The sequence below is a fragment of the Sinocyclocheilus anshuiensis genome, unplaced genomic scaffold (assembly GCF_001515605.1).
Source record: "Sinocyclocheilus anshuiensis isolate Anshui unplaced genomic scaffold, SAMN03320099.WGS_v1.1 scaffold416, whole genome shotgun sequence".
NCBI lineage: Eukaryota > Metazoa > Chordata > Actinopteri > Cypriniformes > Cyprinidae > Sinocyclocheilus > Sinocyclocheilus anshuiensis.
Genome location: NW_015554105.1, coordinates 257,147 through 281,272, shown reverse-complemented (window position 1 = coordinate 281,272; position 24,126 = coordinate 257,147). Strand labels below are relative to the sequence as shown.

Here is a 24,126-nt window from a genome sequence, read left to right as displayed (position 1 = left end):
AAAAAAATTTAAATAATATATATATATATATATAAAAATCAAGTATTTAGGAAAAACAATTTATTGCATTACATGCTAATATTTCTGGCTGTCTTAATTTCAAGCATTAAGCCATTGGCCATTGGGAGCCCTTAAAGCTTCTCTTTTCTTTCATGAGAGTTTCTCATTAAAAGTTTGAGGAGATGGTTGCACATGTTGAGTTTCCAAAGGCATACTATAACGGCGGATAATGAGCTGCTCACGTGTAAATGAACACAGTGCTGCGCTTCACTCTAAAACATTCAGCCCATGTATTTATTTTATTAAACTGCAGCCTTTGCAATTTGATAAGCACATTAAGCCATATCTCGATCTTGATTTTATTTTCCATATTTTTATTTTTATTAATTGTATAGGCCTGATCAACAGTTGACTTTATTTGCCCACAACATTTTGCAGAAAGTTACTTTTAGTTACTTTCAGCTGATGTGATGTTGATCTTGTTATGAGATCTTTTCATTTATTCCTGAAGCAGGGAATCAACCTAATGAAACAATGTCAGTCAACAAATCAGCATCCAGTGCGTTCCTGAGACTAATCATCTGGACTTGATTGGATTACATGGCTTTTCCTGAACACAAGTTCACATGAGCCATAACTAATCAGAGGGGCCTCATAGAGCAACTCCATAAACACACACACACCCATATTCATACTCACTCTCTCTCTCTCTCTGTGTTTCTCAGATGTGGCGGTGCAGTTGCCGGATAAGAAGTCCATCATCATGTATGTGACCTCACTCTTTGCCGTGTTTCCCAATGACATCACGATGGATGACATCAAAGAGGTGGAGACGCTGCCCAGACGCTATAAGGTGGATCCGGATGAGGGACGTGCTGTAAGTGCGCTGGTTACCCAAACTCATTTATGCTTGCTCAGAGTAGAAGCTCAGTTAACCATCTCAGTGCCGAAACGGTCATATTCAAGAATTGGTTGGATTACATTGGTCTTGGTTCAGTTCTTGAGGATATTTTGGCCCTTCTGAAGATGTTTTGCGGCTTCTATTGTGTTTTGAAGGTAGTTTTCAGGGTGTCAATCAGGGCGATTGATGGAAAGGCCAGTTCACGCCAAGAACGATAACTATATTAGCATCCACATCAAAGCTCGATGTAATGGTCTGTTTATTGTAAGTGCACTACTGTTTTATTGTCTGCTGCTTTAAATGCTGGAGCTCTTTCAAGTCGGGTGGATTCTGATTGGCTGTCAATGTTTTCATTGTTCATCAGGTGGAAAGAAAGTGTTCTGAAAGTAAATCCAATGATGATATTCCACTGTGTCGTTATAGTTGTGGTGTGGACTTCACTATTCTTACTGAATTAGAATGATTATTAAAACTTATAGATATCGTTATCATACTTGTTGTGAGCGGCCCTTAATGCCATTATCAGGACCTAATTTTCACCTACAGAATAATTAGTCTTATTTATGTCTCTGATTGGCTGAAGAAGTTCTGTTGTTCCACGAGTAAAGGCCTGTTTACATCAAGATTAATATTTGGTGCGAACATTTGGTTCGGTTTCGGTTCAGACCGACATGAACATTTGCACGATATCAATGTGACTTTTTTTTTTTACAGAAAGGTTTTCTAATCTCTTGTACATTGCACTACAAATAAAACTGGCTAGCCAATAAGATTTGCGCTTTTGGTCACATGCCCAGAGCTGTTACGTAAAGCTATGTCTTGGTTTTGCTCATGAATGCAAATTGCACAAGAAGCTTGACTCTCAATTGATTTTCAACAGAGCATGGTATTAGCATGTTGCTAAGCTAACACTGTGATTCTCAAATAAGTATAAAAATACATGGTGCAGACAAATATTGGTTGAAATACTGCATTTGTAATTAGACTGAACTAGTTTTTAATCTATAATGTTTGGATCTTGGATTCATTTTTTTTTCTCCGTGAATGATACATGCTAATACTGATTTATAATTTAAAAACAAAAGCGTTTTATTTTTTATTTTTTATGAATCTATTATGCCTCAAAATGATGTCGAAATAGTCAGCTTACAAAATTTTGGAACGTATAATGTTAGTAGTGTTCATATAATAAAATATATTTCTAACAATGAAAATGTGCTGTGTCTGTCAGCTGAAAGCTGATGTTAGCAGACATGGTGCTTGTAGACATTAGCATAAATCCTCTTATTACTGAAACTGCTAGTGGCTGAACAACCTCAAACACGTTCATGCATCTGTCTTATGTCTTTATAAACTCAGGTTAATAGTGATGGTCCCAATGGCAAATGGGAAGTTTGAGTTTTAACAGATGGCTTCAGCTGTTCAGATGGGCATGTCATAATGAAGTGCTATACGCAGCAGACTTACAGATTTATTTAACACAGCCACTTGCTTATTCAGCCCACTGTGAACACTAGAGGAAATCATGACTTCATGCAGACGTAGGTGCATCTTTTCATCAAATATGAGTAGAGAAATGCATGACGGGATTTCTTGCTCAGAAAATGCATGATGCAAAAAATGCAATGGCAGTTAAAAAGAGGTTGTTGTTATTCTGGTGTTCTTTGATGAGGAACTGCCTGTGGAAAATAGGCATCGCACTCTAGTGCCAATAAATGACTTCACTTCTACCAGTTTCCTTTTCTCTCTCTCTCTCTCTCTCTCTCTCTGCCTTATGCTTTCAGTGGTAAGAGTGAGTCATACAGTTGTGCAGTATATATATATAGTGCTATATTGTACACACACGCAGCCAGAGATGGGTGGATTTTCTCTGATAATTTTCTTGCATAGCTGTGTACAAATGGTGTAAAAAAGGAGCATGGTATTGCCATGGTTATACCGTAGTAATACTTGAAGTATGTTTACCTTGGAGTTACATGCAAATACTGTGGTGCATGAATATGATAAGTTCCAATGGTACAGTCATGGGATCAGGTTGCAGTACCGCGGTGCTGAAATTCACTTAACATAGCATTTACAAGGCACTCCAAAATATTTCTAAAACTACCATGCAAGTGCTATAGTCCAAAAACATGGTAGTACCATGATACTGTACATTGCTTTTGTGTAATATTACATTACCATGGTCAAAACTTGGCCGCACTTAACTGAATTTGTCACATGATCATTGATCTAAAAAGCAACAATACATATGAACTCATGTGAATTGTGCACAGAGATGCTCAGAAAACATGTTTTAGTCACATGTCATATACTTGTGTTTCTGTTATTTCATAGTTTTGATGTCTTGTTTACATTGTTCCAAAATGTGTAATGTGAAAAACAGTAATAAAGGATGAGTCGATGTGTGCAAACTTTTAACCTGTAGTTTATGTTAGTGGCCGACCGATATATCGGCCGATATTTGGAATTCTTTAAATATCTGCATCGACCGATAAGTCTTTCCGTGTGGCCGATGTTTTTCAAAACGAATTATGACACCATATCGTGCATTTATGCTTAAGACAAGCCACTCAGATGTGAAGCCAACATCATACAGACAGTAAAATGACCAAACCCTTATTCACTTTCTAACGTGACGCAAACACTCCGGCGTGCAGCAAAGTCTTATTCAAACGTACCATGAGACATTGGATCCGCAGTCCAGCGGCAGCTCCGGTGGGAGACACAGATGTGATATGAACGAATTCAAACAAAAATGAAACCGTGTTTACCTCAAAAATGATCAAAAATCCCGCGACTGGCTCTTCCTCAGATATGCACACTGTTCTCGGGTACTTCTAAACAAGATGCTGTTTTCCGGTGGACTCAAAAGCCGGTGCACTGCAGAATTAATTTATTATTAACCAACTATTCCAAACTATAATTAAAACAACCTGTTGCTCTGTAAACTAACTATATATGTAAATATATTTTCTGCATGCCTCATTTACTGTAATTACATGCATTATATGGCCAATCGGCCAGATTGATTTTTCAATATCCGCATCAGCATCGGCCATTAAAAATCCCATATCGGTCGACCACTAGTTTATATTAAAATACCTTGGTATTATCCTCTGATAACATTACTGTACCGTGGCACACTCACAGTGCATTAGCTTTGGGTAGTTTATTGTATAGACTGAGAGTTAATTAAATATAATTTAATTTAATTTAATTTAATAGCATGTTTCAGAGCAAAGTGTAACACTGTGTTCATTTACACATGAGCAGCCAAAATAAAAAAAAGCTTGATGGTTTAATTTTTGAAAATTAGACATAAATATTAGTATTTTTTTATTTTTTTTTACAGTTGTACGTACCGAGAACCGTGGATTTTCACTGGTATCGGTACCGAATACTGAAATTTTGGTACCGTGACAACACTACTGTAAAATACAATTATCATATTTTTTTCTTAAATATTTATTGTTTTTATTTTGCAGTGAAAAATTGTGGTGGTAATATTTCTTATTTTGTTTAATATTTTTATATTTAATTATTATTATTATTATTATTATTATTCTATAGTCATATTGATATGTAATAACCAACTTTTTGGTCATATTGTGCTGCCCTAAAAACAAGCACAGCAAACCTCAAGCTTTTTTTACATCAGAAATCATAATTGCAATTTTTGTCAGAAAATTCACAATTGTATTTTTCCCCAAATCGTGCAGCCCTAGTTTTGCTCTCTGTACATATGTAGCAATGTTATAGTTTGATTCTCATGTATTTTCTGAGCTGAAAACGTGAAATATCAATTTGCTGTTCAGATATGACCATTGCAGTCTTGGGAATTTCTCATCAGCTGCACCTGTGCATGAATACCAATGCATGTCTTGACAGGTTACAGTAATTGTTGACCTTTAATGCCTTTAATAACCAAACGAGCTGCTTGGTTGTCACTCTCAAAACTTTTCAGCATGTGTTCCTGAAAACAGTCATTTGTGGAATCAGATCCACAGTAGTTAAAGTTCTCAGGATTACCGTCCTGAATGGAGTGTGGTGATCTGTGCAGTGTTCACTGATGCTCATTTCTCATTGGCTGCTGTATGTAGGCATCTGCTGGGATGTTGTGGGGCATTTGGGTGGTTCTGCATTTGTCAGACCACAAATATTTTGCTTATAGCTTATTCCAGCATTGCTTCACCGCCCTCCAAGCACACACAGTTTTACAGTCAAGCAGAAAGAATAGTGTTTTATCCAGCATGTGGGACAGAGTAGGGAAATCCAGCAGAATATTTTCATCAGATGACCTTTTCCTCCAGATGAGAGCTGTTCTCTGTGCATTTATTCAAGGAACAAAGCCTTGTTTTAGGACTCAGCTGCTACTATTAACAGAGTTTAAATGTCCTTTCTCTGTGAGAGCTCTGTTAAAATGAGATCCAGTCTTTATTATATATTAGTCTAATAATATTCGGTCTCACCTGTCAGTGTTTTCTGCAAACAGCCCTAAATGAAAATGTCATGAGTTGATGATTGTTCAAGTCACTATTTAACTTTTTTTTTTTTCTCTCACCAACAGAAAAGTACCAAAAAATAAACTATGCTTTTGCTCTGTTATGACCAAATTGTGACTATTATGGCAATGACATGCTTTTTTTTTCTTATATCTGGTGAAACCACCTATTTGTATCTAACTTGTACAATAGCAATAGCATGTTTTGTTTGGGTGTGGCACCATGTTCGATGTTCAATACCATGTTCTTGACATCTATCATTACAATTACATGCTTATTTTAAATTGCACATTGTTAATACCATGTTTTTTTGAGTTGTGCTATGGAAATACCACGTTTTTTTAAATATATGATACCATGGTAATACCATATTATTGACATCTGTCATGACAATGGCATTCTTTTTGTACTTTCACTATGGTAATACCATGTTTTTAAACTTGTACAGTAGCAATACCACGTTTTTTGGATATGGTACCATGGTAGTACAATGATCTTGATATCTATCATGACAATGACATGCTTTTAAAAAAAATGCACCATTGTAATACCATGTTTTTTTCACTTAAACTATGGCAATAGCATGTAGTTTTGGTTCTGGTACCATGGTAATACCATGTTTTTTGGATCTGGTTCCATGGCAATACCATGTTTTTTTTGTTTTACTTCTATGGTGTTTTTTTTTTAAATCTGGTACCATGGTAATACCATGTTCTTGACGTTTGCCATGGCAAGGTTTTTTTTTCCTTTCTTTTTTTTTACTTGCACCTTGGTAATACCATGCATTTTCACTCAGTCATTCTTGAGACGTGGGACAAAACAGGTCCAGCAAGGGTAACTGCTATTAGGTTTAAAAATAAAAATATTTTAAATTTTAAATGTCATGAGGGATTAATAATAGAATGTATTTAACACAATTATCACCTTCAATTTAATTTTCTCATTATTATACCAAATCTGTGTTTCTTAATGTCCTCTCACTACATCTAAAACAGTGTGTCCACAGAGGGGTTCAAGCATTCATATGCAATAAACTGGATAAAAATGTTTTTTTTTTAATGATGAAAAAGAGCTTGTTGTTGTGGAATTGTCGGTCACATGTGAAAGTGTAATCTGTCTGCTAACACGAGAATGTGTTTTGAAATGTTAAAAACATCTTGAATGCTGTTAAAGATAAAGCTGAAATTATATTACACAGTCCAAGCTAAAAAAGCACATTTTGTTAAAAAAGAGAAAAGTTGGGAGGTTGTATCAAAGCATAGCTCAGTAGCTCAGTACATATAAGATGCATAAATGTAGTTTCATTCGTCTGAGTACAAGGTTTTATTTTTTCAATTTTGCACCCTGTTTTGTCCCACTTCTCAAGAATGACTGGCAATAGCATGTTTTTTTGGATCTTGCACCATGGTAATACCATGTTCTTGGCATCTATCATGACAATGCCATGCTTTTTATACCTGCATTATGGTAATACCATGTTTTTTGGATACGTTACTATAGTACTAGCATGTTGTTGACATTGTCTACTGTGAAGTTCATGTCGTACTCCCTAGGGCAGTGGTGCCTTTGTATTCGAGTTATCAGTCTAAGCTTCCTTCTGTTGTCGTTATTTTGTATCTCTCTTTTGATGCACTTTTAAGGTTTTTCCCAGAGTTCTCGGGTGTGGTGCTTTTTGGTTCCCCGATGTAAGATTGCAGATCAGACGGGTTAATTACCTGTTTCTGTGTCTTTATTATACAGCACAATGAAGAAAAACCTGCTTCTTTTACCATCAGACTCACAACAATTAGCGGTCGATTAGTGTTTCACTCTTATCAATGAGCTGTGACATTTCCGTCATGGGCGTGCTGAGGAATGTAGGTCGCCAGATTTAGAAAAGCCGTCAGTTTTTAAAGGCGTGGGACATAAACATCTGAGAATGTGAATGATATCACATGACCGGCCCTGTTGTGCTGTTAGCCGGTGTTTAGTCAGCGGAGAACACGTGCCAATAGCAGTATCGTCTGCGTCAGAAAGTCCTGCTGATCGTGCAGTGCTTCTTGTTTTGAGTGTGCGGCTCAGACCCTTCACTGATGGCTTTTTCCATAAGTCCTTTTCCTATGGGTCTTTGAAAAGAAAGGACTAGTTTGTAAATTAGCTTTACATGGGATTTTCCATGATAGCATGCTAGGCCAGCTCACAGCAGATGCACAGTGAATCTCAGGAAACACGTCCAGGTCAACATTCAGTCCAAAATCAAAACAAACATAATGAAAATGAACTCCGCTTTAACCATTTAAGATGTTTTTAACCTTTTTCAGGGCTATTAAGCATATTTCAAACCCCAAATTCTCATTACCATGATGCTGTTAATTTTAGTTAATTAGTAAAGTTAATTTTTAATTAATCTTCAAAATAATCTACTTAAAAATATAATACCTTTGCAAATAAAATACCTAATATTCATTCATAAAAGAATCCTGAAAAACAAAATGTATCACAGTTTCCACAAAAATAAGAAGCATCATAACTGTTTTCATAACAACCGTAATGGTTCTTCAGCAGAAAATCAGCATATTAGAATGATTTCTGAAGGATCAGGAAAATATTTTTATGGAAACCGCAATATTTATTTTTAATATAAGTCGGATATATTTTTTGTGTGTGTATTTTTTCCCCCGTGTTTGCTTTTTTTTAACACATATTTCTTCCCTCTTTCACAGTTTTTTTTGTAAATGTAACAATTTGTCAGTTCGAGGAGTGTCAACAGAACCTGTAGTTAAAATGTGGTTAAAAAAAAGAAAATTTAGCACATACAAGGATGCTGTGACGTAGGGCTGCACGATTAATCGAATGTGATTGTCATGCGCATTTTGTTAGTAAAGCCGGATCTGTAATCAGCAGGAAATCATCATCACGTGCTTTCAGATGGAGCAGCATTTACTACACATAGCCGTAGTTCACTGACAAGTTACGCAAAAAAATCGCAGACGATTTTATTGCGCGAATATGAAATCGAAGAAATCGTTCGCGATAATGACAGCTGTTTGCATAGCTTCTCGGTGAACTACGGCTCTGTGAAGTAAATGCTGCTCCACCTGAAAGCATGTGAAAATACCACATTTAATAACATATTTTTAGTCCAAACTCACTTCATAACGTCAGTCGAGTGTTTGAAATAAATCCTTCTGTGAGATGATGTGGCTTCTTACACAGAATAAGGCACGCAACATATTTCATAGTATTTAAGCAGTGATAAAGGCATTGCATTATAAATATACTTTATTTTAATGAAAATTATAATAATAAATACTCAGATAAACCGTATATTGCCGTAGTCGTGTGTTTATTAGTCACGTTGAATCAATGAAAGCAGTTGAATCTTCTGTTTATTCAGCTGCAGCAATAGGCATTTCCGGGGTTTCTTCTGCGGGGCGTATTTGGAGTTTCAGCGCGAGAGCGCCCTCTAGCCTTTGGATGGAGATTTACTGCTGATCACAGAACCGCGCTTCACTGAAAGATACGCATGACAATCAGCTTCTGTCAAATCGCGATCTCGATTCCATTTCGATTTATCGTGCAGCCCTACTGTGACGTATAACGTGTCAGACTGAAGTCATTGGTCCTTTGTGAATTTGCGTTTTGAACATGAGCGCAAACATGTTTAACTACTCTTCATAAAACACATAGTGCTTAACGTTTGCTATAAGGTTATATAGCATACTGAGATGCCGTTAGCTGAAGCACTGTGTGTTTCTGTGCAGGGGTTGGCTGCAGAGACGGAGGAGGTGAGCAGCACACGGCCAGAGACGCCCAGCATGCTGACGGAGGTCAGTCTGGACACGTATCAGATCACTCTGGAGGAGGTGCTCACCTGGCTGCTGTCGGCCGAAGACATGCTGCACATGCAGGACGACGTGTCCGACGACGTGGAGGAGGTCAAAGACCAGTTCCACACACATGAGGTAGAGGAGATGCACAACAACAGTTCACAAACACTGCTAGTGTCATCGCTAGCTAGTAGTATATTTCATCTAATTTCTCAGGAAAAAGTATACCGATATAACATTAAAGGGCTCGACATTACCGCTTGTCCGGGACAAGTGAATGTTTTGGACGGGCAAGTGAAAGAGAAATTTACTTGCCCAATTGGACAAGTAACTTGAAAATGTCAATACCAAAAACAGTAATAGCTGCCTTTATTTGTGATATAGCCTTTGTTATAGGGGTGTGTGATATATATCGTTTGCGATAATATCGTAATTGTTGTTTTAACGGTGTGCGATTTGACATTATCGAGAATATTGCAAAAATCAAACAAAACACACCTACAGAGTGCATGCATACATTAGGCCTACGTAAAGAGTTCTAGTAGGTTAGACTAGTGCATGTGCGCGTTCTTTCACTGCATGATTCAGTATTAAAATGCATGAAGAATGATCAGAAAATTCAAGATATGGGGGCAGAAAATGTATATATTTATATAATTTCATATAGTTAAACAATATCACACGAAGATCGAGCACCGTTTTTTTGCTCCAAAAATCTGCATGATTACAAATGTGATTTTAGACAACAGTTCAATAAACAAGAAGTTAATGTTAAGAGACTTGCATTTTCGACAGCATATTGCCTGTTTTTTGTTCTATTTCACCAACAGAAATAATTCACTGTTTTGTGTCTCTGAGCAACATGACTGTGTTTCATTCCTGAATGAATCAACTGTTTGAATGATTCGATTCAATCGCAATGACTCACTTATTAACTGTGAATTGCTGCCACCTACTGGCCGTTTTAATTTCACATTTAAAGTATTTATTTTATTTTTTTTTAAGCTAAATAAACTAAATGTGACATGCTCACAAAATCTACTACATATACTCTATAAACACTATACTATGTTTTGTATAACTACAATAAATAATTATATTTATAACTCAATTTAAATGTATTTTTTTCTGTCCGGGCAAGTAACTTTTATACTCCGAAGGACAACCACATGAGAATGCTTAATGTCAAGCCCTGCATTCCTAATGTGTACAAAAAAGACAAACTAGATGGGAAAAGTTTGTAAAAAGTTTAAACAAACTTTCATGTTGGCTTGACAGAACCTTGTTTGAATGTTTGAAATAAGCTTGAAAAGCTTGAAGTATGACGATTTTACTCAAATCAGAGGCAGTAAATTGTTATTAATATTTTCTAACATATTACTGAAATGTTTAAGTTACTAACAAGATTTAACATGCTGTTAACGTGTGTTAGCACACTGCTAACATGTTTTATCATGTTGCTAACATGTTTTAACACCTTGTTAGCATATTTTAACACATGATTTATAGCATGATTCAGAATGCTGCTAGCATGATTTAATGGGGCTAGCATTATTAACATGTTGTTACCATGTTTTAACATGTCAACATGTTGTTAATATGTTTTAACACATTGATAGCATGAATTAGCACATTGCTAGCATGTTTTAGAATGTTGCTAGCATGATTAAACACATTGTCCTAGGATAGTCGTTAAGCTTTGCTAGTGATTGACAACTGAAATACACTATAGGTCTTATTGTACAAAAGTTTTGATCCCCTCAGTGAAAACTTATGGGGTTTTTCGTAGTTTTGATCATCCGGGTTATGAAAACCGTAAGTCAGATCAGTTAAAGATATTGCATCCTAAGAAGAAGCAGCAGCTTAAATAGGATTGCAGTATGTTGGATTTGTCTTGATCCCGCCCACCGCTGCTCTTTCTGATTGACCCGAGGACTTTAAGTGTTAGCATGTCCCGTGCTCAGATGCTCCGTGTTCCCGTCCTGTCGGAGAACATGCTCGGATCATGCCAGGAATGTGAGGAATTCTGTGAGGCAGAGAGTCCTCTGACAGACCGCAGAGCCGGGGCACATAAACTCACTCCTGAGTGATGGATCCAGAGCGGGAGGGTGAGGTTTACATTCCTGTCAGAAAGTGAAGGCTAATATGAGGCAGTGACGCAGAAACAAAAGCAAGGCAAATACAGGAAAGCTGTGGAGATCCTCCAAGCAATGGGCTTTTCCTGAAGCATAAACCTGTTTGTCTCTGCACTCTGGTTCCACTTGAACCATCAGACATTTAGATAATGTGCAAATGGTTTGTTACCTCATTCCTTTTTGATCGTTTTTTCTGTTTCGAGAATAGATCATAAGATATTGTGTGAATGAGTGGCGCATTTTCGTCTACTACACATACTCAAGCACTAACTGACGTGTCGTCTTGTCTCCTCAGGCCTTTATGATGGAATTGACAGCCCACCAGAGCAGCGTGGGTAACGTCTTACAGGCGGGAAACCAGCTGATCGCTCAAGGCAACCTGGCTGAAGTCTTGTTTGAAGAGTGTGCTTGAATTTGTCATCTCTCCTCTGTCTTCAGACTTCATGAAGTTCTCATGGACCTTCAGCAACAGCAGCTACAGCAGCTCTCCGATTGGCTGACGCAGACGGAGGGGCGGATCCGTAAGATGGAGAAAGAGCCAATAGCAGGAGACCTGGAGGGATATCTGGCCCAGATAGAGCAGCACAAAGTAAGAGGAGCATTCGATTTCTCTATTTAAAGTAGGACTGGGTATCGCCAGCTATGTTATGGTGTGTCATGGTATGTTGCAATGCATCACAAAACGATACACTGTAAAAAATGCTGCGTTTATGGAATAGTTCAAGCAAAAATTAAAATTTGCTGAAAATGTCCTCACCCTCAGACCATTCAAGATGTAGATGAGTTTGTTTATTAATTTGGAGAAATGTAGCTTTGCATTAGTGTCTCAGCAATGGATGCTCTGCAGTGAATGGGTGCCGTCAGAATTGAGAGTCCAAACAGCTGATAAAACCATCACCATAATCCACAAGTAATCCACACCACTCCAGTCCATCAGTTAACATCTTATTAAGAGAAAAGATGCGTGTTTATAAGAAACAAATCCACCATTGAGATGTTTTAACTTTAATCTGTCACTTCTGGCCAAAATATGAATCCATAATAACTCTTCCTCCAGTAAAAAGTCCATCCCCTGTTGTCCTCTCACATCAAAATCCACTGACATATTTGTTCAGATCTTTTTCAGACTGTTTTGGCTTGTAAACCGTGCTTGATATGTGCAGATTTCTCTCCTGATTCAGACGAACTGACTTTTTCACTGGAGAAAGTAATATTATGGATAGAGGACTTGTATTTTAGTCAAAAGCAATGGTTTGAAGTTAATGTCTTAATGATGGATTTATTTCTTACAAACACGCAGCCTTTCACTTCTCAAGATGTTAACTGATGGTCTGGAGTGGTGTGGATTACTTGTGGATTATTGTGATGTTTTTATCAGCTGTTTGGACTCTCATTCTGACGGCACCCATTCACTGCAGAGGATCCACTGATGAGCAAGTGATGCAATGCTACATTTCTCTAAATCTGATGAAGAAACAAACTCTTCTACATCTTGGATGGCCTTAAGGTGAGTAAATATTTAGCCAATTTTCATTTTCGAGTGAGCTATTTCATCAAAAACAAACTAAACTGAGTAATTTTGGCAACCCAGAGCTTGGTCACAAAGGGATGAACCCAGCTCTGGGTTGTTTTGATCCAGCTGTAAATCTTGCTGGCTTAAAATGAACCCAAAATGAGTTGTAAATTAAAATCACACACAGAATGACTACAATACAGAACACAGTCAACAGTAATAATCAAAAGGTGAAACGCATAGGCAAAGTGGTATCAGCACACATGTAACTGTTAGAATTTGAACTTGTGTGATGTGTAATGCTCTATTTCACGTCTGCATTTCCAGCCCAGCACATGTTGGGTTATGGATTATGAATGATTATCAACCCAGCTTCCTTTCCCAACAGTTTCAATCAAGCATTTTTAGAGTGACTTGATAACAATTGATAGATTGTAGATTAGAAAAAAAAATAGATTGAAGATTGTAGAAAAAGATTACGAAACATTAAGAAAGATTAGCAAACATTAAAAGAAAATTAAGAGACAAAGTGTATACTTTGATAATCTCTCCTGAAAAAGCAATCTCTGAGCAATAAAACGTTCCTAAGGAGACTTGAGTAGTTAATGAATGACTCTTATCAGAGATCCCGTCTGTGTGCATAACCTGTTCACAAATAAAAGCTTTCTCTTTCTGATCTCCAATGTGAATTTATCATGAATGCTGAGAGAGAGAGAGAGAGAGAGAGAGAGAGAGAGGTTGAGTTGTGAGAAGAATGAATAAGCAAATCAACACACGCCCCGGTGAATGAGGGGCAAACATGACCTCAGCGTGTTTGTTCAGGTAGCGAATAGAGAACACACACACACATTCGCTCCCACACACCGTGACACACGGTCAGTCTAACAGGAAAGGTATCGGATCACACTAGTGCTTCCACATTTTTTATGTACACTTTAATACTTGACACAGTGAGTCAAAAAAATATCCGCCCTAAATTCTACTACATCAAGCTTATTCGGAGAAACCTGTTAAAAACATGCCTTGGTCAGATTTGACCCAAAATGAAAAGAAAGGTATTAGAAATGATATCTAGCTTTAACAAAATAAAACCAATATTTTGAACTACATGTAATAAACATTTTTGCATTATGATATTATTTTCATGTTTCCAGCTTCCAGTTCTGTTTAGTTCCTGGAGTATAAATAAATGAATAAATAAATCAATAGAAATAAAAACATAAAAATAAATAAATAAATTAATAAATAGATAAATATGTAAACAAAATCACCGTCATAATAATTGCAGTGTGAAAAAAATAAAATAAAATAGAATTCAAAAAAATATATTACTATAATTTCAAATAATAATATAGTGATTGGTGATTTTGTGATATCTTGCCTTAATAAATGTGCATTTCCTCTTTTGTGGGTAAATTAAGAAACTTGAAATGTAATCAAATTGTACTTTAGACCTTTTGACCTTTTTATGTCCTCAGGTTTTGCAGAATGATCTGGAGCTAGAACAGGTAAAGGTGAACTCTCTCACGCACATGGTTGTGGTCGTGGATGAGAACAGCGGGGAGAGTGCCACTGCTGACCTGGAGGAACAACTGCAGGTAGAGGACAACATGCACGATATAATGCTGATTTACTTTTATTTGTTGTGGCGAAATTACTGTAATTATGAGATGGCAATTCAGAGAGTCTGGTCAGAGCTGTTTTTGTCCCCAGACATACAAATTATAGAAATCATTTGTTTCTTTGCTAAAAATTATTTTTAAAATGTCAGCTAGTGTTTCTTAAGGACTCATTTTTTATTCATTAATCATTAATTCATATTATATTCAAATGAATTGTTCATTCCTGCTGTCTTTAAGGAAATCTTCAAATACTACTGCTTTAACAAGAAAATGCATTATGGTATCTGTACCAATGTGCAATATTGTTTGACTAGAGATATAGAGATCAAGGTGAATGTTACATTAAAGAATGAATTTTACAGTAAATTTCTTCTTACCTAAAGTGCAGAGGTAATCAAACCAAGCTGTTTTCCATGCCTTTACTGATAGCTCCTCTAAGGAATGAGATCTATTAATGTTGGATAAAGTGTTGAGAATTCATTGGATGCAGCACAGCAAGAAACTTGGAACTGAACAGACATTTGACACTCCCAGCAGCCATAAAAGCATGTGAAAAGTCATTCAGTGAATAACTTTCTCTCTTTTGCTTTTCCTTCTGTTCTTTACAGTCACTGGGGGAGCGCTGGGCGGCAGTGTGTCGCTGGACGGAGGAACACTGGAACAAACTCGAGGAAATTCAGCTTGTGTGGCAGCGGCTGCTTGATGACCAGGTGAGACCTGATGCCGAAAATCCAACATTCCCATGTAGCAAATCACAAAATTGATAATGAGGCCCTTATAGGCATGTTTGCAAATAATTGTTTCTGGACTTTGTTAAATGTTTTCAAGTTTGGAAATTGAAACAGAAAAAAAAATGTTTTCATGATCAGTCATTTCTATAATGTTTGATACTTAAATATGTTTGTTTTTGCCCATCCATACATTAATTTCAATCCAGCACAAACCTGATGTTACTACAGCTGCTGGCCAAAAAATAATCAGGGGTGTGCCTCAGGGCTCTGTGTTGGGCCTCATTGTGTTCTGCTCGTATCTCAGACTTGGAATGTTCATTTAATACATTTAAGGGTCAGATTGCTATTTTAACAGTTTAGACTGCATTCTGGGAAAGGGTGAGATTGAATTATGGTGGTTTATGACCTGCAGACACCATTACCACTGACCCATTACATCATCAGCATAGAGTGCACACAATCTTATTCTCACACTTCCCCCATCTAGACCACTTCCGTCAGTCTGCAGACTGAACTGTGATGCAAATCAATGGATATTGTCTATGATATTACATTAAATTAATGTTTTTATGCCAAAGTACCGCGTAAGGGTGGGTAGTATGATTATTTTCTCTTTTTATTTGGAGCAATATATGAATGATGATGCATTTTTGCTATTGGAAAATCAACTTTCTTCTCATCCTTTCAGAGTTTGTTTGGATCGTGGCTAGCAGAAAAGGAGAAGACCTTGAGTGAAGTTCAGACCAGTGATTTTAAAGACCCTAGTGAAATAAATGCCAGCGTGCGCAGTTTAGCCGTGAGTAGACAAACATACATAATTTTGTATTTGCAAGTTTTAATTACATGCCCATAATATAGGATATTTTTAAATAAATAATCAATGTTACGAGAACATAAAGCATTATAATCATGTTCAGATCATCTCACAAAATATCTTCTAGTCCACAGATACTACTACTTTTATTATTATTATTTTTTTAAGATTGTACGCTTAGGTTTTACAAATAATAAACATTATTCAACCGAAATCTGCCTGGTTGATAAGAGCATCTCTGTTTTGGCCTTTGACTCTTTGCAGAATCTCAAGGAGGATATGGCCCAGAAGCGGAGGGCCCTGAGTGCTCTGTCAGATGCTGGACAGGATGTGATGGTGCTGTTAAACAGTCCAGCCGCAGCTCAGAGGATCGAAACAGACACAGACCTACTGACCCAACGCTGGGACAACCTGGTCCAAAAACTAGAGGACTGCTCCAGCCAAGTCAGATAAATGCGTCTCACTTGTTTATATTACTACACATTAGCTTTTTATATGACATTGATTCCAAGCGTCTGTTCGGTTTCCAGGTAACCGAAGCGGTGTCTGGGATACCCCAGGTACCGGAGAAGGTTGTCATGGAGACAGTCACAACAGTAACAACACGGATGGAGCAAACCTTCACCAGCAGCGATCGAGAGCTACCGCCACCTGCCCCACCTAAAAGACGACATCTGGATACAGACGGCGAGCTCAGGATACTGTACGACAAACACAAACACACAGCTTCCTTGTCAGAAACCCCAGAAATCTCTTTTACCAGTCCCTTTGACATCTTGTGATTTTCATCGAACTCTGCACTATTTGCTTGCATTTTTGCAGATTTTCACAAAAAAATGTTAACCTGAGAGGGGGCAAAGCAACATTAGCATAATGCCAAGCCCAAACTAATTATTCAATGTGTTCAGCTGTCCTGCCACTTGATTGTGGTGAATTCCGTTGTAACCATATAAAAGTGTTTAAATGTAAGGAAAAGTTCCAATATGAGGCAGGCCTGTTTGAGCGATGTGGAGGTTAATATCTAATATTTCCGAGTGATCTCTCCAAATGATTCATTCATGACTTACATTAGTCTATTGTCTTTAAAACCTATTCACTCCTAAAAGATGCCAAAGATAGATGCAGCTGCACAAGTGATCCAACGCTTTGCTTATGCTTGTGTTAGGCACGTAGGAAAAATGAAAATTTCTAGAGGTTTAATGCTACTGCATATAATAATGAATATAATGTATGTGATTTCACCAGTAGGTTAGAATTAAATAAGTACAGTATTTTACTGGATATGCACTTTTTAAAATATTTTAAGTGAATGCAATCACTGATAATACTATTTTAATTTGTGTAAAAAAATTAAGTAAAAAAAAAAAACATTTGAGAAAAGCCACAGCAAATTCAATCATTTTAGGCTGCAAAATATAGAAGTAAAAAAGTGCTCTACAGAAATATCAAAGATTGTCTGTCATACCTAAAAGTGTTTTTTTGACAATTAAAATTTCACATTTTAAGCATTAGGGATTAGCAGCTGTTTGAGCAAAAATGTCATGAAATTGTTTCTTTCATCATGAGGTTATGCCTGTGTTCATAACGAGCACATTTGGGAACCATTAGCATAAGATATACAGTGTTTACACACACTTCACACACTGCTCTGTTGTTCTGCTCTACTGTAGCACTCCCTCATGTGAACCCTGATATGATGTGTTTGTGTTTTTTAGAGCTGAAACTGATGTTCCCAAGCTTTTGTCACGGCTGGCTGCATGGAAGTCATCTGCCCGAGCTGCTGGAGACACGCCTGGTCTGAAGGAAAAACTACAGGTGACTTATTATAACACTAACATTTGCCTATTCATATATTTGGTCTACTGAATATTTTTGTCCCGTCTCTGTAGACCCTGCGGGTGGAGCTTGCTGAAAACGAGGGGGCAGTGAAAGAGGTAGTGCAGAAAGGAGAGAAGATGATTGAGAAAGGTAGGAGAATGTGGATGATTTCCTCAAGATGAATGATGGTGCCTGTTTTCTCCTACTGATTAAAATCACTCAATCTGTCTTTATAGAAGGTATGTCTTCAGAGGAGGCCCGTTCTGCTCTGGACTTTGTGTGTAAAGAATGGGAGAGCTGCCAGAACCTGATCCAGGATCTGAGGAACCGAGCTCAAGTTCTAGAGCAGGTGGCGGCGGTTCAGTCAAGACTGAAGGCTCTAGATGGAGTTCTGCAGGAACAGGAGAAATGGCTGATCTCCACAGAAGGCTTTAGAGCAAAAAACAACCAGCAGGAACTCCAGACACTCAAAGACGATTGTGAGGTCAGTCAAATACCAGGCCATTTTATACAAGATAATTTCCTTAAATTAGATGTTAACAGGAATCTAACTGTCCACCAGGGCTGTACGTTAACTTTTTTTTCACGTAGCATTGGTGCTACAGAGGTTGAAAGTTTTGTAGCACAGGCCAAAAAGTTGTAGCACAAGTATAAAATGTCTGTTATCATGTCTGAAAACAAACACAAGTAATGGAGTTCATCACTTAAACAGGCACTGATGTTCCATACAGAGTACAAAAAATACAAACCATCACAAAAATTTTAAACAAAGTTTTCTTAATTTGCTAGAAATGGAAGAGTGCAGAAACATAACACCTCTTACACCTTAACAAAATATAAAATAAAAAAAACAATGGCAGACATTTAGGCAAAGCTAGCAAAGATAAAAATCTTTGTCATTATTTTATCTTTGTTATTAGAAAATAAGAAAATTTTTCAGGTACAGTATTTAGCAGTATTTACAACATTTTATTTTTCAGGTACAGTATTTAGCAGTAGCATTCAAGAAATTGAATGAACAAATATTAAAATAAAACACTATATACATCAATTATACTTTTTTTAAAGCAACTGACTGATGATAAGTTCATCAGTCAAGAGCAGTGAGTGATTTTTTTTCTGTGTTTTGTTGTTTTACTAACATTAAAAGATCATCTGTCTTTCAATAGCGTTTCATTTTTATACCATCATTTACTCAAGTTGTTTTAAACCTGAATTAATTTATTTCGTCTGTTCGCACGTGTTCTACAGTGGTAAATTTATTCATCGCACAGACCAGTTTTTTCGTAGCACGTGCGACATATATGTCAGCCCTGCTGTCCACACTTAAAAATAAAAGTTCTTTATTGGCATTGATGGTTCCATGAAGAACCGTCAACATCAATAGAACTTTCCATTGCACAAAATAGTGAAATAAAGTTCTTCATACTATTCAAATGATGTTCACGCTAAGAAAAAATGTTTATTTTAAGAACTGATCACTGAAGGTTCTTTGGGGAACCAGTTCTCTAGAACAGTTCTCAAAAGAACCATCTTTTCTTTAGAACACTTTAATGATCTAAAGAACCTTTTGTGGAATGCAAAGTTTCCATGGATGCTCTTTCATGAAAAGTTCTTCATGAAACCCATTGATGCCAACAAAGAACCTTTATATTTAAGATTGTAGTAACATGCTAAAAACCACTCAGAATGCCTTATGTTTTTGCTGAGTTGTTAATAGAGCAAATGTGTACTGTATTTGTGTTTCAGGCTCGGATAGCAGATCTGGAAAAGCTTCAGCCGCAGGTGGAAGATCTCTGTTCTCAGACGGAGCGTCTGGCCGCAGAACCTGGAGCCCCTGATACCATGAGGCCCAGTGTGGCGGCGCTGGCATCACGCCACAGCACAACTATTCAAGAGTTCAAGATGCGGCAGCAGGACATCACTATAGGTATACATTGCCAAATTACAGCCCTTACACTACGCTCTCATAGCATTTAAACAATGTCGCTCCAGCCTGCAATTTGAGGGAACTTGGGATTTTGCAAATTGGTAGTTGAGCTTTTCTTTCTAAGCTACAAATATAGAGAAATGAAATCGCTTCTGGAGAAAGAACAACATTCTTACGGGATAGTTAAGGCAGCAATGTCATTGCTTATTCACCCTCATGTCATTCCAATGCATATGACTTTGTTCATTCTTTCGAACACAAAAGGAGAAATTTTGAAGGATGTCCAACCTGCTCTTTCCATACTATAAAATAGAGTGTAACTGGTTCTGTCAAGCTCCAAAAATGACAAAAAAGTACCATAAAAGTTTATGCGAGCTGTCCGTTAGGCAGCATACAGACTGAAATGCTACCTCGCAAGTTTATAAACCTCATAAAAACTCTCTACATAAGTAATAACGCCACACAAATGACATAGGAGACGCAACTGATTTCAATAGTTAAGCCAAGCTAACAATGTGAAACCAGAAACCTGTAGAAATAGACATGATTGAAATATTAATAGAATACACCGTAATGTCTAAGATGGCGGCTGTAGGAATGTAAGTCCTGCCTTTCAGTAAAAGAGCAAGGCTGTGTACAAAATCACTTACTGTCTTGAGTATGTACTTCTTTTGATTAAGTGCTTAAAAAAGTATGTTTATGTAATCCAGACATACTACATCCGCCATAGAGCCCTAAGTTTTAACAATGCCAAGTTTTCATTCCCTGATAAAATGCAATCCTTTGGATAAAAAGCGTCTGGTTTTGTGTTGCGAGTGCAATTATGACCTTAAGATACTGCCTATGCTGGCAGTTCACTAGGTTTTGGAGCAGATCTACAGAAAGATTGAGGCTCACTGAGGTTTTTAGAAGTCCCGGGGTTTGAATTGGTGCCAAGGGCTGCAGTACCTCTGTTTCTCTTGTTCGCTTCAGTTTTATTTAAAGACAGAAATAGTGACTTACGCAACAGGTAAATAATTTGTGGAACCAACAAGAGCAGAGCCAGAGTGAGAGAGTGGTCTATTTATGGCTGTAATGTCAGTGTGGCCCATGAGAAAGCTTTTACACAGTGTGTGTGTGTGTGTGCGCATGCTAGAAAGAGCTCTAAGTAAGAGTACATCAGTGTTTAACCTTAAAGCTTGAGCAAATCTCTCTCTCACACACACATTTAGCTAGCCATGGAAATGAGGACATACCATAGACTTCTATTGTTTTACATACAGCTAATAACTATAGACTGACCCCATTCTGAAAAACGGTTTAGAGATAAAATTGATTAAACCAGAATAAAAACAGCGGCAGTAACAAAATGTTTCTTTCTTAAAAACTTTTTTTTTCCTAATATAGAGCCTTCCACGATGTCTCAGAGCGATGTTTTGTCAGATTTAGCTAACTTCTGGGACCGTTTTGTGCCCAAAGTTTACAAAGTTACGCACACACGTTTACTTGGCTGACTTTATATGAAGCTAATTATAATGACTAGCACAAAGCCCTATAGCAGTTTTGTCCCCAAGGTATGGCTGCATTAAATATAAACAGTTGAATGTTCGTGGGACAAATGAGCTGCAGGCAGTTATTTTCGTCTCTTCTCTGATATCCAACATCCAATAAACATCTTAGAAGGAGCTGGTTCACATACATTATTAATCACAGATGTCAAAATCCAATAGAGATTATTTTAGTGATGTACTACAGAAGAGGAAGCATCCGGATGTACAGTAAATACTGCATGTGTGCTAAGAAGGGGCGGGGTTTTTAGTTGACTCTCAATTACTGTATATCATATCCAGTCACAGGCCTATTTGGCATATATATATATCTTAATACATCATATCTTATCATGCATTTTTATGAGCTTATATTAATTGACATGGAAGGACTGAATATTTGTTGTTTAAAAAATGCAGAACTGCTAAAATGTGGTTAAAAGTGTGAAATAGTGACCAGTTACAGCATCAAAATTATACTTTCCTTTAAGAATATCGATTTTTATTTAATCAATCTGAATGGCTTTGGGATGGATGGATGGATTGATGGATTTGTGTCTTTTTGTGTCTGTGTAGTTTTGTCCAGGCTGGCGGGGTCCAGAGCGCTGCATCAGATGGAGTCCAGACTGAACACAGTCAGCGCTGATATCAGAGACATCACCACAGCTGAGCAGGGAGTCATCAGAGCTCAGGTGTGTGTGTGTGTGTGTGTGTGTGTTTGACAGAGATGCTCATATGCAGGGTCCAGAAGTCAGTTTTAGTCACACCTGCCAGCGTTGAGTGAATTGAGACTATTTACCTGACATGATAGTCATCAGAAGACGTGTGATTGGCCACAGATACTTTCTTTAGTAGACGATTTATATATCTTTGATTTAAAATCACTCTTGCCTCTTACAGTAAATCAATGAGAGTTAAAGCCTGTTCACACCAAGGATGATAACTTTAACGATAACTATAAAAATACAGTATTCTAAAGGTGTGAAATTTCACGAGAAATATAGGTCGATTGTCTGTTGTCAGTATTGTAGTGATGAAGCACAGCTCACACAGAAGTCAGCTTCAGATCAAGCAGCTTTCTGATGGATAATGCAGTGAATCTGCGTGAGCAACCTGAACCTGGTGCAAAATCTGCGTGGGGAGATCTTTCGCCCTTATTTGAAATTCCTGATCGGGTGGATTCCTGTTGAAATCACTGGAATCCATCCATGAAAATTTGCAGAAAAATGGTAAATGTAAGCGTACCTGAATTTTGTGAGACAATGCTGTTCTGAAATGAGGAGACAAATTCTCCACTAAATTCGTGTTCCAGTTACACTTAATGTTGAGACACTTTCCAGGTCAAATAAACATTGCTTACACTCTATTTTGTATTTTTACATTAACAATATAATTAAAGGGGACATCGGATGCAATTTTCACTTTTTTTGCATTTAGTTAGATTTCTGGCGTGTCTGTCAGCTCAGAAAAGCTGAGAAGAAAACCAGTTCGTTATGGGTTGTCTGAGTCTGAAACTGCCATCCAGCGAGCTGTTTCAATCTGCAGCCGGTTTCTACGTAGATAGCTAGCTATTTGAATAAGACCACCTCTGAGCCATATACTGAGTCCAAGGCAGCCTTGTGTCCACATGCACCACAGAAGAGAGGGGTGGGGTGAGCAGAGCTCATTAGCATTTAAAGAGACATGCACCGAAACGGCTCGCTGTGAACAGAGCGGTTTTTGAACAAGTGTGTTGTTTTACACGACCATTGAGGAATTTTAACCAAAGCATGTTACAGACATTTCATGAAGACCCTAAATAATCATACCAACTTGTGGAAAATGGGCATCCGAAGCCAGTTTTCCTCTCGTGTGGCACTTGACGAGGAACCTGCTTGTTAAATCTACGTCTGCTTGTTGTGTTAGTCTAGCATTGTGCGATATGTTGATTCTCTGTTTGAATCTCCACTTGATCCACGTGTTCAGTCCTTTAGCTGACATTCGCTGACATGGGTTTCTTTCTTTAACTCCATGAATGATGGGAAGAAAGCCAACGACTAAGATGGCAAAACAAGCCTAAGAGAGCAAACGCTGGCTGGGATTTGTTTAAAGTTCTATAAATATTTATCCTCTGTTGTGGTCATCTCTTGGCCTCAGGCAGGAGAGATGGGGTGCGCACCGGGCACTGCCCACGTGGCACAGAAGAGCTTCACAAACAGCCAAAATATGACCCTACGTCCACTTATGTAATGTCTGTCATATACATATCTGACTGTGAGAAGCAGAAACTCCTATTTTAGCCGTGACTTCTTTCAGTGGGAGTGAAAGTGATCTTTGGAGGTTTTTCGGGTGGAGTTGTGTCTCCATCTACGGGTGTGAATGAAGTACTGCACTCTGATGATCTTTTACAATGAAACCTATCATGATTATATGCATAACGGTGAATGATAAATGAGGAATTTGGTAGAAATGAGTTGGTAAACGTTTGTACATTTTCAACAGTAGTTCATGAATGTGTACAGTAAGCATCGAAGTAAAAACATAGCTTCCTAACACTTTGGACACATGTGTACACATCAAACATACGTTTTCAAGCATATCCAAAACCAGCATATCCAAGTCTCAACTGTATTTGCCATGTCATAAAAATACACTTAACATTTTAGTGATTTATTTTTATTTTAAATGTATTTTATTTTATTTTGTATTTTTATTTATTTATTTTGTATTTTTATTTTTTAAATATCTGATATTTTAAAGAGACTTGCTAACCTTCACACATAGTCATGATGGTCTGTAATGAGATTTGGTATGTATTATGGATTTCTTGTCATGTAACAATA

General features: G+C 37.4%; 1 protein-coding gene across 1 annotated transcript in view; it reads left to right on the top strand.

Annotated features, from left to right (window-relative positions):
- The window catches only part of LOC107669681 (utrophin-like), a 252,156-nt gene that overhangs the window by 42,388 nt on the left and 185,642 nt on the right, over positions 1 to 24,126 (top strand). The window contains exons 10-23 of the mRNA XM_016462031.1: positions 726 to 877; positions 9,150 to 9,350; positions 11,646 to 11,752; positions 11,789 to 11,939; positions 14,342 to 14,461; positions 15,094 to 15,195; positions 15,905 to 16,012; positions 16,295 to 16,474; positions 16,561 to 16,733; positions 17,746 to 17,845; positions 17,920 to 17,998; positions 18,085 to 18,332; positions 19,598 to 19,778; positions 21,881 to 21,996. Of these exons, the coding sequence (XP_016317517.1) occupies positions 726 to 877; positions 9,150 to 9,350; positions 11,646 to 11,752; positions 11,789 to 11,939; positions 14,342 to 14,461; positions 15,094 to 15,195; positions 15,905 to 16,012; positions 16,295 to 16,474; positions 16,561 to 16,733; positions 17,746 to 17,845; positions 17,920 to 17,998; positions 18,085 to 18,332; positions 19,598 to 19,778; positions 21,881 to 21,996 (2,018 nt within the window). The remainder of the gene's footprint in view (positions 1 to 725; positions 878 to 9,149; positions 9,351 to 11,645; positions 11,753 to 11,788; positions 11,940 to 14,341; positions 14,462 to 15,093; positions 15,196 to 15,904; positions 16,013 to 16,294; positions 16,475 to 16,560; positions 16,734 to 17,745; positions 17,846 to 17,919; positions 17,999 to 18,084; positions 18,333 to 19,597; positions 19,779 to 21,880; positions 21,997 to 24,126) is intronic.